Source organism: Charadrius vociferus, unplaced genomic scaffold (genome assembly GCF_000708025.1).
Source record: "Charadrius vociferus isolate BGI_N301 unplaced genomic scaffold, ASM70802v2 scaffold793, whole genome shotgun sequence".
Lineage (NCBI taxonomy): Eukaryota > Metazoa > Chordata > Aves > Charadriiformes > Charadriidae > Charadrius > Charadrius vociferus.
The window spans coordinates 992,812-1,008,697 of record NW_009647833.1 but is presented as its reverse complement, the minus strand read 5'-3'; the positions used below and the strand labels follow the sequence as shown (position 1 = coordinate 1,008,697).

The window sequence follows — 15,886 nt, the reverse complement described above, 5'->3', positions numbered from 1 at the left end:
TAGCTGCCTCGGCTGGAGGAAGAACCCCTTTGTTTTCCCTCCCTCCCTTCCTTCCTTCCTTCCCGGGGCTTCATGCCCCCCTGAGGGATGATGGAGGTGGTGGGGGACTTTGAGTACAGCAAGAAGGACCTGATAGGACACGGAGCCTTTGCTGTGGTCTTCAAAGGTCGCCACCGCAAGGTAAACAGCGATGGGCTTCGCCCGCGGCCGGAGCGGGGCTGGTTACACAACCCCTGCCCGGGGCCGGGGTCCGTCAGGAGCCCCTCCCGGTGGGTGACAGCTGGGCGGGGAGCCCCCGCAGCCGGCTCCCGGCCTCCATAAACCCTTTCCTTTTTTAACCTCCCCTAAAAAAAATGGGGAAAAAAAAATATAAAAAATAAAAAATCCCACCAAGCTATCTGCCTTCCCACCTCTCTCCGCTGTTCGGTAGCTGCCGAACATAGCGGCGAGTGGAGAGTTGCAGCTGTATGGGAGGCTGAGCCCTTTGTTTGTCAGGAGGGTCATGTTTATGTCGCTGGATAACGAGGGATCTAATGGAAAATTGCCTCCTTTGGGATTGGCTGAAGATTTCTTAAATTCAGAGGTGTCTGGTTTCCTGGCGTGGCTTGCTAATCATCCCGGATATTCATCGTTACGTTATGGTTTCTTGATGCTGTGAGAGTTTATTCTGGTGTTGGTGCCCAAAGCGCTCTGCTTTCCAGAAAACGACTCTTCAGATTTATCCTTTTGGAGCATTGGGGCAGTACTGACAACTTGGAGAGGCAGAGTGCAATGATTTTTAAGTTTAAAAAAAAAAAGGAAAACAAACTTTAAAGGCCAATAGAGATGTTCCCACTTTACAAATAGTTTATTTTTAGACAATATATAAATATACGGTATATAAAGTTTACTTAGAAAACCAGATGTCTTGTGCAATTTTCAGCTGTAGAGCATAAGGAGGCTGAAAATGGGAAGTCCTTAAAGGGGGAGTAAGAGTAACTCAGTCATTGAGAGAGGGCTAAAAAGCAGATACATAGCACCACTCCCAAGAAATAAATGCAATAGGGTTACTTACTTCCTTTGTTTTTTTAAATGCTTTTGAATCCATGAGAATGCAGTGTAGCTGCAGCTGGATTTTAATAGCTGTCTAAGCTATTGTGGAATGAAACAGTTCTTGATGGTGTCATGTGATGTAGTAATCACTGGTGGGTAGAGTAGGGGTGATCTCGCAACTTTTTCTCCAGTGCTTTACTAGCTAGTTGTTAGTGGATAGTTAAGAAAAATATAAAACTGACAATACTTTTTTTGTTTGTTTGTTTCCAGAAAACTGATTGGGAAGTAGCCATAAAGAGTATTAACAAAAAGAACTTGTCAAAGTCACAAATCCTACTTGGAAAAGAAATAAAAATCTTAAAGGTATGTTAATTTGCAGTGATTTTTAAAGCTGCTTTACTTGAAAAGGAAAAGAGACTTTTGACCTAGTTCATTCCGGGTCATGGTAGTATCACAGTAATTGCTATTCTCCCTTTTGTTTCCTTGTTAGTTCCAGGAGAAATCCAGAACTAAAAAGACCAAGGGAAATAAAAAAAAAAAGAAAAAGATACTTTTTTAGTTCTGAAAATGGTCTCAGAACAGGTTATGGGCATGCTTTTGTTGTTAAAAGTGGAAAATTGTTGTAGAACCAGTCTCTGTGCTTTGCTGCTTGCATGTGTAGAAAGCTTTATCCTTTGGGATGGCTGATGGGGCACCTTTCTCAAGCAGTGCATGCAACAGAAGTCACAGCTGAGGGTAAAACATCAGTTTTTGATCTTTCTTCATCATCTTTGCGCAAAGATAGCTTGAAAGCTAAAATCGGTATGCTGAATTTGATTCTTGAAGCAGTCTTCCCACTTCTGAGTTGTGTTAATTGACTTAAAATGTGTAGTGTGGCTCTAACAAAGGAAACGGAACATCATTTAGTTTTTCAATGCTGTCTTATGGAAATATCTGCTTGGATGGTGTCTTAGCGTTCTCTGCTCTCTGAACATCTCATTTTACATAGCTTTGCAGTAATAAGTAGTGCTGCTTTCTTTCCATGTTTCTAAGCTTCTTGAGATATGTAGTTTATTTGATATACTAATATATAGATATTATATTCTAGTATATTTGTTGCATACCAGAAACTGTAGTGTTGGGTATCTTAGTGTTCTGCAAGTACTTAGCAAAGACAGGTGTTTTTTTGAGCAGTTACAAATAGTTGCATGAACTGTCCTGTGAGTCTTATTTGGTGTTATTTCATTTTATTTCCTTTTTATTGTAAAAATGATACGGTTGTCTTGAACACAGTGTAACTTGTTAGTCTGCTAAGCAAGAAATTATGTGAGACTATAAAATTAAATCTAGTCAGTTTTCAGTACTCATTAAGGATCTTGTGCTTTAGTACTTTCTGTAACAAGACATGGAAAATAAGTTCTGGAACCAAATGTTTTTATGACCTCTGAAGATATTGCCTAATTTCCCATTCCTGTAAATATTGTCTAAGTAGCTGTGATTTCCTCCAAATTCTATCAGATGGTCTAAAAAAGATGCTACCTTTTATTGTAAAATTTGGTTCTCTTTGATTATCACCTAGCATATTAAATATAAAATAATGATAATAATAATAACAGGCTATTTCCATAATATAAATATTTTGTTTTACAGGAACTTCAGCATGAGAACATTGTAGCTCTCTATGATGTCCAGGTAAATTATTTTGATGCCTTTTTCCTTCATTAAAATTTATTTATGAAAATGTAATGCATATATATGTATACTGAGTAGAAAATTTTGAATATTTCGTTGCTCTAATCAGTTTGGTATTTAGAAAAAGAGATCCAGTGCCCCAGCAGTGTCAGGGGAGTTCACAGAATTCACAGAATTCACAGAATTGTTAGGGTTGGAAGGGACCTCTGGAGATCATCTAGTCCAACCCTCCTGCCAGAGCAGGGTCACCTACAGCACGTTACACAGGACAGCGTCCAGGCGGGTTTTGAATGTCTCCAGAGTGGGAGACTCCACCACCTCTCTGGGCAGCCTGTGCCAGTGCTCCACTACCCTCAAAGTAAAGAAGTTCCTTCTCATGTTAAGATGGAACTTCCTATGTTCAAGTTTATGCCCATTACCCCTCGTCCTATCACTGGGCACCACTGAAAAAAGACTGCTCCCATCCCCCTGGCATCCTCCCATTAAGTATTTGTAAGTATTAATAAGATCCCCCCTCAATCTTCTTTTCTCTAGACTAAAGAGACCCAAGTCGACTCCAGGCATCTATCTCCCTCTCGCATTCCCTGATGACCCTCAACCTACTTACCTCCTCCCTAAGCTCCATCACTAAGCGCAGGAGCTCCTCTACCTGGGCACACCTGCCACAGCCATGCTCACTGCAGCCATCTGACAATGGCATGAAAGCAGGGCACACCCTGCAGCCTGATGCCTGGGTAGCAACATGTTCACACAACAGCTCTGTCTGCGAGGCTCTCTTGTCTTCAACACACTATGCACTTATTTTGTATTGGCTCTTTCTAAAAAGAAGGCTGCACACTTGGGGTAGAGAGCTATGAGGAATACAGTTTACTTCCAGGCAGCAGGGGCAAGTGGCAGCCTGAGAACCTATCTGCAGAGGCTGTTTGTGTAGTTTGGCCCTGTCTCCAGAGAAAAAGCATCAGCTGGCTGGGCTGGGAGCTCTACTGGTGGCAGTAACTATTCTCCTGAATTAGCCTTGTTTCCTCGGCCCTATAATTTAATTGGAAGGTGGGTGTTTGTGGATAACGACTGAATACACCTGAAGGAAAATGTACTAGTGGGAGTTGATCTGAATGGATGAAGCAAGTGATGTTAAGAAGTCAACATAACTTAAAATCATCTGCTGTAGAAAAGGAGCAACATCTTTGAGATCTCTGTAACAAAGAAATGTATTGTATAGCCCTGTGTCACAGTGGGGAAGAACTGAAGGAAGTAGACGACCGTGATTACACATGCATATATTGCTGTTGCCTGTGTTCAGAAAGATAGGATAAAGTATAAAAGCCAAGCAGACGTTTGGATCTTTTCACGTAGGAGAAATAAGTATTAAATGGCTTCAAATTGTCTTCCTCTCTTTAGTCCTAGGGTTCTGCCTGATAAGGCGAAGGAGTTAGATTTCTAGCCTTTCTAGGGCAGTGTATTCTACATGGTAGGAAGTACATTTTTTGTATCCTAAGGCCTGCAAGTGTTGAGTAAAGCTGAATATGACATTATCTAGGTTATACAGCCATTTGTTCTGCTTGAATAAGAACTATACATTTATCCCCTGGGCTCAATTCTAATCTTAAATACAGAGTTACATTTATGAAAAAAATATTAAGAACCACCCTTGCATAGTTAAAGCAATGCAAAACAGACATTTTGACATTCTTCAGTGTTCTCTGTGCATCCTAAAAGGTGTTCAGCTTATGCGTAGATGTGTATCTGTAGCTACAGAAATCTGTTCACATGGTATACACTAGGCAGGCTCAGGTTTTATTCTGTGTAGCGGTACAGATCATGTGCTAACTTCTGCTGACTTTTGGTACAAAGTGATGATGTTCATGTGGTAACAGACTGTGCATCAGAACTTCCTATTTGGATGTGTAGACTCTTTTCCCTCCTGGGTCTTGAGTTCAGAACTCTGCATTTTGAATGATATTAGCTGCTCTGAGAGGGAAAGTGTAGTCTATTGGGCTTCTTGAAGAGACCAGGTTTTCCTGAGTATTGCTAAGTGGAAATAATTTCTCAGCATCCTAAATTTAGTATATCCAGGCATCTTAAAAGAAACTGGAATGGCTGACTGAGGGCATTGGTATGTGAGTAAGCAGCTGAATTTCAGATTTATCATTTACAGTTGTTTATTTGTGAAGATTACTTACTGAGCTTTGCGGCTCAATCTGAGGGTAGTTGACTAACTATGTCTTTTGATGATTTAACATTGTGTATCTTCTAAGCCTTGGAGAGGCTCTTGCTTCTTTTGATTTATGCACAGAGCATCCACAAGGGGAAGAGAGGACAGAGCCATACACTTGTTCTATGGTTTCTTTACCTAAAGGTTGTTTAAAAACTTAACTTTTATGCTTTCCTGTTCTGCTACAGGAAAGGGTGCCCTTAGAGTGACTGGACTTCTTGAATGATCAGTCCTGTACTCTTCATTTGGGAAGGGGAGTTTGCTGCTTGTCGCTGACTATTGCATTTAAATAAAATGAACAGTTAAAGCAAAGAGAAGGGAAAACATGTGTCTCATACCTTGGATGTATTTCAGATACATTCATGGCAAACATAAAGCTTGGCAGTATGATGCTACTTCTATAGAAGAAATTGCTTTGCAAAATATGGTCTAAAGAATGTGACACTTGCACAAATAAGCTTTTCCCTTTCTGCACAGGGCTGTTTGTGAAATACTATACATCATTAACTTGAATGATTACATTAATTTATAACCCAGCAAGAACGAACACTATGCAAGGCATTCACATGTCTAGCAGGCTGTTACACCTACTAATTTTCTGTAGGATTTCATGTTCTAGCATGTACTGCCCTTTTTGTTTGCCCTAGTATTGTGAACATAGTGATACAGTACAGCAGATAAGACTTTAGGATTTCAAGCAATTTTTAAGTTACAGAAGCTAATTTTTTTCCTCAGTGCTGGAGCCAGTGGCGTCTGTGTCACAGTAGGAAGTTCTCAGTGTGACTGGGAGTCTGTTTTATTTTTATAGTTCTTTTCATCTGAAGTTTTTCTTAACCTTAGACAGTTTAAAATAAAATGCTCATGTTTCAGATGCACTGTTTGGCAGACCATTTAGCTGAATAATCCAAGAACTGATTGGTGTATGAAATTTTCAGATAGAAAAGATGGTGTGCAATATAAGTGACAAAACTAAGTGAAAAAAGTGTAAATTAATTGCAATGAAGAATAAATATTTTTACATCTCATAATATTAAATGAAATTATTTGTACTTAATGGCAGTACTTTGAGATTAAAGCTGTATCCCTGCATAGCAATTTGGAATATATCTTTTAAGTTTGAGAACGAAAGGGTAGTTATTATTTTGCATATTGCAAAAGGCTTCATTTGGAATTGTTTTCACAGAAGGTAGTTAGATTCCTTCTCTTTCATCTCTGTTCATTTATGGTTTTGTTCCTGTTGCACGATATGTGACCAGTCGCACAAGTGAGTGTAATAAAAATGCATACGCCGTTAAGGTTTTAATTAGATCCAAGAAGAACTTGTGAGCCATTCTGCTGATAGTATATGAACATTTTACAACCTTCTACCTTGCGGTTGCTTCAGCTCCTATGAACAGCATTTTGATATGTTCCTTAGTATGTATAGTGTCCACTGAGTTAAATTACTAGAAATGCCCATTCATCTGGAGACGTGCCCGAATGAATCGGTGTGCCGTTAATGTTGTATGTGCATTGGTCGGCATGAAAATCTTTTGTTCTGGTGCCAGCACGATAATTGCCCTTGATTTCCATAAGGTGGTTACATGCAACGCTGGCAGGTTTGATCTGCAGTTAAGCATTTTATGTAAGCAGAGCATACCGTTGTTGTTTGTGCCATCTCAGAAGGTCGGGGATCTGCACGCACCAGGGTGTGGAGACCAGTGGTTCTGAGACTGAAGGCATTTGTGGACATACTTAAATATGAACTATCCATCCGTGAGAGGCAAATGTTTTGCAGTAGTAGGGCTCTGAAAAACAAACATATGCAGCTCGCCTCTAAATGTGAAATTATTTTTTTCCTGAAGTGAAATGCTTAAAAAACCCCACAAAATATAACAGATGGATAGCAAGATGTAACCTGTTGACACATTTTTTACTTACCTTCTCAGGCAAGAGTTTGGTAGTCTTTCATTCAAGAGTAAAAAAACTCCTGAATATCTAAAAGGGTTTAAGAATGCAGCTCTTTTCCTATGGTGGTGCTATGGGATGTCGCTCGTTCTGCAAAAGTAGATGAGTCTTGGTCACGTTAATTGAGGAAGCAGAGCCCACTGTTTCTCAAAAGTAAAAGGAGTCTAAAGTAACCTCTAACTCGCCAGGTCCTTGGATAAAGTATTATACTGAGGTATGAAGGTATCAGTAAGTTATTTGGAATGTACTATATTTAGGACATGAATTTACAGTTTTGTGCACTTCACGATCCCAAGTGTGTGCTGAGTAGAACTAATCTCTTCCACAGTGCCAGACAGTGCCTGTTTTAGCAAATAATTTAATTCAAAACCTCTTTAGAATGTCAGCCGTCAGAATGAAAGCCTGTAATGTATCTTGGAGATAGCGTTTTAGAAGAATGAATTAACGTCTTCACTGTATGGAGTCTGAAGTTTGCTATTTGAACAGTAGTTTAGGGAGAACTAATTTCTAGTGTGTTATTGGGGAAACAGTATCTGAACAGAAATTGTTTCTTGTCTTAGCTTGTTGGTACATAGCAGATAAAGTAACTGCAGCTGCTTCTGCTGTCCTTGAAAGCAGTGAAGGCTAGTGGGAACAACGCCAGCGGTCCTTCTGGTACCTACACCTCAGCCTTTACTTATACACAAGTGCCTGTGAGTTCTTAGTAGGGATGCTTATGGAAGGAACCATGTTTATCTCTACCTGTTGTTTTACCAATGGGAGTTAAACATTGCTGGTTGGTTTACCCCAGGACTCCAGTTGGTCTGGTAGTATTGCATATATTTCTTGAGGCATTTGCTTCAAGCATCGTGGTGTGTGCTTTTGATCTTGATGTCTCACAGCTTTGATTGCCTCTGTACTCTCATCATAGCTGTTTCTGAACTGTTGTCTTTTGAATGAGGATGTCTCAATATGTTTATTTTTTCCCTCAGCTCCTTGATTAAAGCCTTTGTATTTGTCAGTATCCATCCTCACTGTGTGTGGAAATAGTCATATGAAAACATGCCGTCCACACAAGTTTTCAGATAAAAAATAAATCCTGCCCTGTAGAAATTGTAAAGGTTTTGAAATACTACCTAGCAGGTGATGCTAACTGGAAGGTTGATTATGGCAATATCAAACTGCAAGGGATGACGCCAGTGTAGGCGTTGAAGGTTAGGGACAACCAGTTAGAATTTGTTTTGGCCCACAGAACCAGAGAGTTGGAATTGCTACATAGTTCTTTGCTTACCTGCTGTGTCTAGATGCTATAATTCATGTTTCAAAACTGTTACAGAAGATCTTCAAGTATGTGAGCGTGTTTAATGTTTGTTGTGATGTGAACAGTTTTGCCTTCCATTTGTGTTGAGCAGAGGCCAGTCTTTTTCCTTACCTCCCATATATGTATTAGTTAAAGCATTTCATTCACGTAGCAGAAAATGAGTGTTACGGCTATTGTGGTACATTTCTCCATGGCTGATTGCTCTTTTATATGAATAATTGGCAGTGTGCAATGGCACATGTCAATTGACGTTTAGTCTGAGACTTAACATTTAGTCGGAACTAACAAAATGTTCAGTCTTTTAGACATGATAGGAGCTGAATGTGTCAGAAGCTGCTGCTGTGGTGCACTTGCAGAGCAAAACGGGAGTATCTGTAATAGTGAGAAACAGCCTTAAAAAGATCCAGACCGGTCCTTTTTACTAAATCATCAAAACTTTTGCCAAATGTATTTAATGCTCAAAAAAAAAAAAAAAAAAGTGACGTGTATTCCACACCAAAAAAGTTAAAGCAAATATAGCACAAATTAACATATCAGAAAATTATCAGATAATAGCAATGCACAAGCTGTCAGGTTAACTCTCATGCTCTTTGAACTCCAGTCATAAACTGCAGCTAAACAGAACTTACAAACTTGGAGCAAAAACATAGTAACTATTTCTTTGCCACAGTTGCTGCTTTGGCAGCTCACTAAGAGCTCCTTGCAGACTTTCAGCTTGTTCTAAAGGAGGAATTCCTAACCAAAAAGAAATCTAGGGTGTGTTTCTGCCAATACACTAGAGTTCTAGCAACAGCTGTCAGAGGTAACCATGGATGTTTTGACTTCTTTTTCAATTAATGTCTTTTAAATGGAACTACTGCGCTGAGCCTGTGATTGGGGTTGGAACTTCACATCCCCTGAGACAACTGTTGGAAGTCTGGGATTAAAACACAGCAAGTTTTGGCAAATACGTTGCCTCTTAATCTCTTTCTAGTAGATTTATCTGTTAGCTTTCACAACTGTGAAATGGTTTCCTATTAACCTTTGCTATTACTTTTGCTTTACTTCAACTTGCAAGTATGAGCCTAGATTCAGAATAAGAAGGAACAAAAGTAGGTTTTTGTAAAGAAAACTTTAAGCAACAAAGCAGAGCATGCTGGGCAAAACTGTTCATAATTGTTGCAGCACAAAATACATGTGTTTTGCTCGATTATGTTTCTAGGTAGAAGTGTAGGCCAGAACAAAACCAGCTGCAGTAATTTTATGATCTCTATGTCAATGTACATTTTTGAAACTTTGTTACTTGTTTCAAGAAACAGTTTAAAATAGCTTGCTAGGTCAGCTTTATTCCTGAATGTTAGATCTGAAACTTGCTGGTTTACTAATTTTTTCCTTTTTTAGCACTTTGGTCTGCTTAGGTAGTCAACAGAAATCACAAGGCTAGAGAATGATGATAGGGATAGTTTTATTTTTCAGCAAAATTATTTAGAAGGGGAAAATGCGTCAACAGAATTGACTTGTGTTTTCTGATTGCATTCCCAAAATGGAGATCACATTTCCAGTCAGGCGGGCCAAGAACTGTAACGCAAAATATGAGCAACTGTGAAGGGATGAACAACTTCAGCTGTTTTGAACTAAAGCTTGCCTTGGTGGGATATTGAAAAGTGTTTGGGTATGAGTTAAAGTTGGGACAAGGTGCGGCTGCGGAACTTGGTACCAGTACTGTGCAAAATACTACTTCTGCAGCACGAATTAGATAGGACTTTTGGCCAGTCTGGGAAAATCTCTTTGCGAAACCTCTAATCTGCTCTGCTGATTTAGTAAAAAGGGATTATCCAAGCTACAGTAAGGAAACACACTCTACTTCTTACTATGACTTTAACCCAGTGACTTCTTTGACTATTTTTAATCAAGAATGTCAGTCAAAAAGAGATGAGTAATGCTATTTGAGGGCAATCTAGTGTAGTGTGGAGGAATGACTTTCTTTAAAAAGGTGAGGGGTACTACAACAGGACAAATCAGCAGCTCCTTGTTTCTGAAGAGAGCAGTTTCGTTTGAAAGGACTTTGTTTCCAAGGGAATCCAGAAAACACATTCCCTTAGTTCTGTGATGAATAAATGTCTGTCATGAGCTGAGCATTACATACTGCCATAAGCTGCTGTTTTTGTACAGAGCGTGTTGTGTAGTGGAGGCACTGACGCTGTGGAACATCTATTTCTGATTCATGGCATTGCTATGTTCGGGTGGAAATCCACTAGCTGAGCTTCTTTCTTGTCACTGGAGAATGGACAGTTTCCATGCTTCTTAGCTGTGTTATTCTTTTACACATCACAGTTGTCCTTTAAGTGAAATGATCCTCAGTTGGCAAAATTTTCAGTTTAAAAAACTGGAATCTCAGAGTTTCTGTTTGGCATCCTCGAGGTTCCTGAACGAGAGTGAGTTTCTGTCTTGGAAGATGACGTTGCAAGGGAACAATGTAGAAAGAAACAACATTTGTCATTATGTAATTTCACTAATTTACAGAGCAAGTAATTACTTATCTTTTTTTGCTTTAATGTATGCACTTAGGTTTTGAGGCGTTTATAGGATTGCAAATTATGCTTCATGTTGGCCGCAGCTGTTACAGAAACATTGAACAATTGGGACTTCCTGAAATGTGATCTACTGCTGCTTTAATATTCTATATTGGTTGGAGTTTGCCTTTCATTCCCCAACAGATTTGACTAATGTTCCTAGAAATTTGCTTTCTTTGAGGCGAATTTCCAAATGTAAACAAATCTGTAATGTGCTTGGTGTTCTGAGCTGGAAAGAACCTCAAATGCATTTCTGTAACACTGACGAGAGCGGCTAAACTAAATGCTTCCAGAAAGTGAAGCAGCCTAATACAGTCTTGAATTAACCGTAAAATGTCCAGTTCATCTTGAACTGTACTTACTCTTGCAGTTGTGTGTGCATAAGGGGTTGTCTTAATAAAGATCTGGTGAATAGCAGTAATGTTGGACAGTAGCTTAGAAGTTTATGTTCGAAGCTCTTGTGAACTTTAATTTCTCAGTTTTATAAAATAGCATTTCTTGATATTTCAGGACATAGTATCAGGAAGGAGAATTTTTCCTGTGAAGCTACTGAGCTCTGACCCTCTCTTAATGCTTTTCCCCGTTTCTTTGTCTAGTTTTGCCTGATAAAACTGGCTTTACTTAATGTTGATTTAAATATATTCTTGATAACTTGGAAACTTAGTGGATATCTGTATCTGTGATGGATTGGTAGAAATCGGCTTTAATGTGTTGTGCCATCCACGTGCTCTGTGCTGTGTTTGATATTTAGGGTAGTTGGTTTCCTTAGCCTGGACCCATTTTGTTTGTTTGTTTGTTTGTTTTATGAAACTTCCTAAACTGACCTGTTAGTGAGTCCTTGAAAATGGCACTCTTGTAGTAGTTCTTGCCAGTATGGTAAAACTGAACATGTGCGGAAGGTTTAATACAAGCACTGAGAAAGGTGGCTAAGTTCACAGCTTTTGTTTTGCCATGCAATGTCCCTTTTGACTTTTTTTTTTTTTTTTTTTTTTGACACGAGTTAGCAGAGTACAGTCAGACTGTCTGCAGTTCCAATTCCAGCTGGGGCATATGCCTGGCCTTGTCTGGCATGCCATCTCACTTTTCCTTCAACCGTCTTAAAAACATATTTTCCCACAAACTGTCAACCTTTGTTTAAGTTTATTTTTAAACCGAAAGGGAGGTAACGTACTATGTAACTTAAAACATCATCCTGTTTAGCGTATACTTGCCTTATGTTTCCTTTTAGTTCTCTTTGTGTTCTTTCCTTTCAGTCTTACTCAATCAGCTCAGAGAGAAAAAACACTTACTTTATAAAAGATCTCTGAGCGTTTTCAACTTTGTAGGCACAACAAAACTACTTTATGCGGGAGACTTTGTGGAAAACAATGTTAATTATAGACAGGTAGGCTTTTTCTCCCCTGACACAAAATAAATATTTGTAAAAAAGATGAATGTTCTTGTTACAGTCAGGTTTAAGCACAGACATTTTTACTGCATTTTTGTGCAGTGTGTAGATAATTTACAGTAGAAGTTAGCTAATCTGTCTTTCGGTAACCCTTGCCCAGTTACAAGAGAGGGAATTCAGGTTGCAAATAGGTCAAAGGAGGTCAGTGCTTTGGGAAATCTCAAAAGGACTGCCCTACCAAATCACACCTTTGCCATAAGGCATTTAGGTCTGTGGTGGGGACATGCTTTTGCCACTGACTCGCCGAGGGAGGTATTTTACACAAGTATGCATGATTCCCAAATTAAACAATAGCGTTTGGGAATGAGTTTATTCCAGACAGTTAACTGCTCTGTGATTTCTGACTGACCTTCGGCTTGTCAGACAGCAGAACCAAAGCTTGTTTTGACCAGAAGCGGGGAACATAACTTTGGAATTCCTTGTTAGAAAAGTGGTTGTCGTAGCCAAATCGTCTTGCTTACAGTTTGTAATTCTGTGCAGTGTATTTGTGACTAAATATTACTGTCCTGTTAGTGACTTATTTCAGTATGTCTGATAGCGAAAGCTTGTTTATTTGTAAGGGCTCTTGATATTGCCTGGTGATTTCTTTTATGTACACTAATCGTTTTGAAAATGTGAAATATTTAATGGTGGGGAATGTACATATTTGCTACCCTCTAAAACAGTGACTTTAACATAAGGTGTCTCAGTTGATTGAAAAATCTCATGTTACACTTGGTTAATGAAGTACTGAAGGCTTTGTCTTGTCACATTCTTACATGGGATTTGTTCTCCTTCTCTTTTAGGAAATGCCCAATTCTGTCTTTTTGGTAATGGAGGTACGTGTTAAAATATATGTTTCTTTCTGGCTGATTTTAAAGATTTTTTTTTTAGACAAAACTCCTTCTTTGCACAGCTGCAAAATAACCATGACTTGTTAAAACAAGTAATTCTGAAAATGAGATTATTAATTTTGTATGCACTACTAAATTTATCAGCAGTGTTTGTTCCATAAATTATTCAGTTTCATTTTATGATACTTGTAAGTATTGATGAAGTGTCACAGCTCAAACTATTAATTACAAATAATTGACAAAACAATTTTGAGACAAACAGCTGAAAAGGGTCTTCTAATTTCAGTGAAAAGATTACAAAGTAAAACTTACATAGCAGGTACTTCAGTGCTTGTGTTTTGAATCAAAACCTTTCTTTTTAACAGTACTGCAATGGTGGGGATTTGGCAGATTACTTACAAGGTAACTGATTACTGTATTTCCCTATTAAGAAACTGTTGCCTTACATGTTTATATTCTGTATTCCTGTAATCTGTTGGTGTTTCTCTGAGACTTTTTGCTTTTGGCTTAAATGTTTTCCTGTTTATGGAATGTCTGTAATTCCACAACGCTTGTTCACCCTGGTGTGATCTTTAGAGTGGCCTCTTTATAAGAGTAATTGAATTCACCAAGGATCCATTTAGTGTTGTATTCTGTCTCCAGTCAAGATCACAAGCAGAGTGCTGTGTGTTTGTATGCCAACCTGGGAACTTGAAAACTAAATTCTGAAGCTGCAGGAAGACATAAGGTTTTGCATTTGTTTAAAATATTTCCCAGTGTTTTTAAATGTCGCTCATAATTAATAATAAACCCCACAAACTAGCAATGAAGGTGAATAAAATAATGCACAGACAGAAAATGCTTTTTGCTGCTGTTTTCAAAACAGTTGAATGTAACTTTCCCCTATTTGTAAACGAGAGAGAAGATCAGGGTAATCATAAGTAGCACATTGAAAAACATGGTGGTTTCTATTTCTGAAGTTATATTTTGGGGGCCGCTCCCAGTGTTTTGATTCCACCTGCTTTCTTTTCCAAGATGTGAACTTTAAAATACTGAATTACTTATATAACAGTGCTTTCTACAAAGAGGCAGTTCTGGCTTGGGAGAGATTTTACCCTTCAACATGGCTCTGCCCAAACTGAAGACAGAATTTACAGAATCATGACAAATGGATTCTTACTACAAACAAAATTTTGAGCAGAGATGTTAATCTCCATATTTTTCTTGATAGAAAATATTCTTCTACTTGCCTTTGTGTCTGCAGTATATTGAAGGAATCTTTTTGTGAACAGCTATTGTTATGGTAACTGTGTATATTAAAAGCCAAATTCACTTCCCATTAAAATCCTTGGAAGGACTCATACAGTATAATCCAGCTCCTTCGTTCAGTACTTTTTCAGACTGCAAAATGAGATAATATCTTCTGAAGAGACTTTCAAAAGTACATTTTAGTTTCCTCTTCAAAACCAATTTTATCATGGATGGCATTTTTTGAGCAGAGTGGTTATCTGCATCCCCGTGATAATTTGTTTAAAGAAAGAATAGTTTTAAAGCTTCAGGTTGTAACATGATTGTAGATACATTTAATGTTCTAAACTGTGGAGTTCTATTTTCTTGGCTCCTTTCCCTTTTTAGTGAGTTAGGATTTAATGGTGATTGAGAAGTTTTACAATTATGCTACTGAGTTGAATAAACTACTGTAAAAACAGATAATTCAAGGTACCGCAGCTAGTGTAAAACTATGGAGATGGATATGTTGTTGAGAATATATACATTTGCAGAAAAATACTGGAGATTGGATTGCTCTGAGTATAATTCACTGTGATTTGATTGTGTTCATCGTTTTCACAATTGATCACTGTGAACTTTATTGCTTTTTGTCCAAATACAATATTTATTTTCTCTTCTGCTAATGTGTATGTTATTTTCAGCTAAAGGAACTCTTAGTGAAGATACCATTCGAGTGTTCCTCCAGCAGATTGCAGCAGCTATGCGTATTCTGCACAGTAAAGGAATCATTCACAGGGATCTTAAACCACAGAATATTTTGTTGTCTTACGCCAGTCGTAGAAAGTCAAGTGTCAGTGGCATACGCATCAAAATAGGTAAATATGCTTTTCTCTGATTGAAAGGTAAATCATCACTGTTGGATTGTTTCCCTACTCCGAAGTGTCTTTGTAGTTAATGCACAGAGGGTGTACTGGATGTGGTGTGTATTAAATTGATGTAAGTCAGACAGTAAGTCTAGAAGGATGAGCTTTATGCTGTAATGCGTTTTCTCAGTATAAAAAAGCTTGAGTCATAATACCTTTTTGATGAAAGCTACAGGAAAAAGAAACCTATTTAGCTGATGTTCCTAGTATGAAACTATTTTAATTAGACATAAATCTGTAACCTTTGAAACTTCAAATAGCTTTTACCCCATTTCAAAATTGTATGCACGCAAGACTCCAGTCACAGTTCCAGCTGGGGTTCTTTTGTGGTAGACCCCCGTGAGGGTTATTTGAGGAGTTCAGAAATGTAGGTTATGACCTATTTTTGGCTGAAAGAGGTTTGGCATTATAACTGGGGAGAGATGTCAGCTGTTCAGGGTACTACCAAACTCCTCTTCAGAGGACACTTCAGGAGTTTTAATCTCTCATTGTTGTCTGTTAAGTGCTCGTTTAAAAACACCTTGTTTTTAACAAGTTTCTTCTCCGTACTTTTGCTCAACCAAAATCTGAGGTCTGTTGCAACTCACTCCGTCTTCTGAACAGTACAGAGGAGACAAAACTTACTCTCTTGCTGTCCTTTCTAGATAGCTTCAGATGCTTTTGCCTACGTAGAAAATTCAAGCATCTGAAACTTGAGTTCTTAAACTTCTAGGTGATGTGATTTCACTGAAGCAGATTGTATATTCATCACACTTAATGA

The 15,886-nt window shown here is 38.4% G+C and overlaps 1 protein-coding gene across 1 annotated transcript in view; it reads left to right on the top strand.

Annotated features, from left to right (window-relative positions):
* Positions 1–90: 90 nt before the first annotated feature.
* The window catches only part of ULK2 (unc-51 like autophagy activating kinase 2), a 42,919-nt gene continuing 27,123 nt past the window's right edge, over positions 91–15,886 (top strand). Inside the window, exons 1-6 of the mRNA XM_009882702.1 lie at positions 91–180; positions 1,303–1,395; positions 2,662–2,703; positions 12,947–12,979; positions 13,360–13,396; positions 14,905–15,078. Coding sequence (XP_009881004.1) covers positions 91–180; positions 1,303–1,395; positions 2,662–2,703; positions 12,947–12,979; positions 13,360–13,396; positions 14,905–15,078 — 469 coding nt within the window. The remainder of the gene's footprint in view (positions 181–1,302; positions 1,396–2,661; positions 2,704–12,946; positions 12,980–13,359; positions 13,397–14,904; positions 15,079–15,886) is intronic.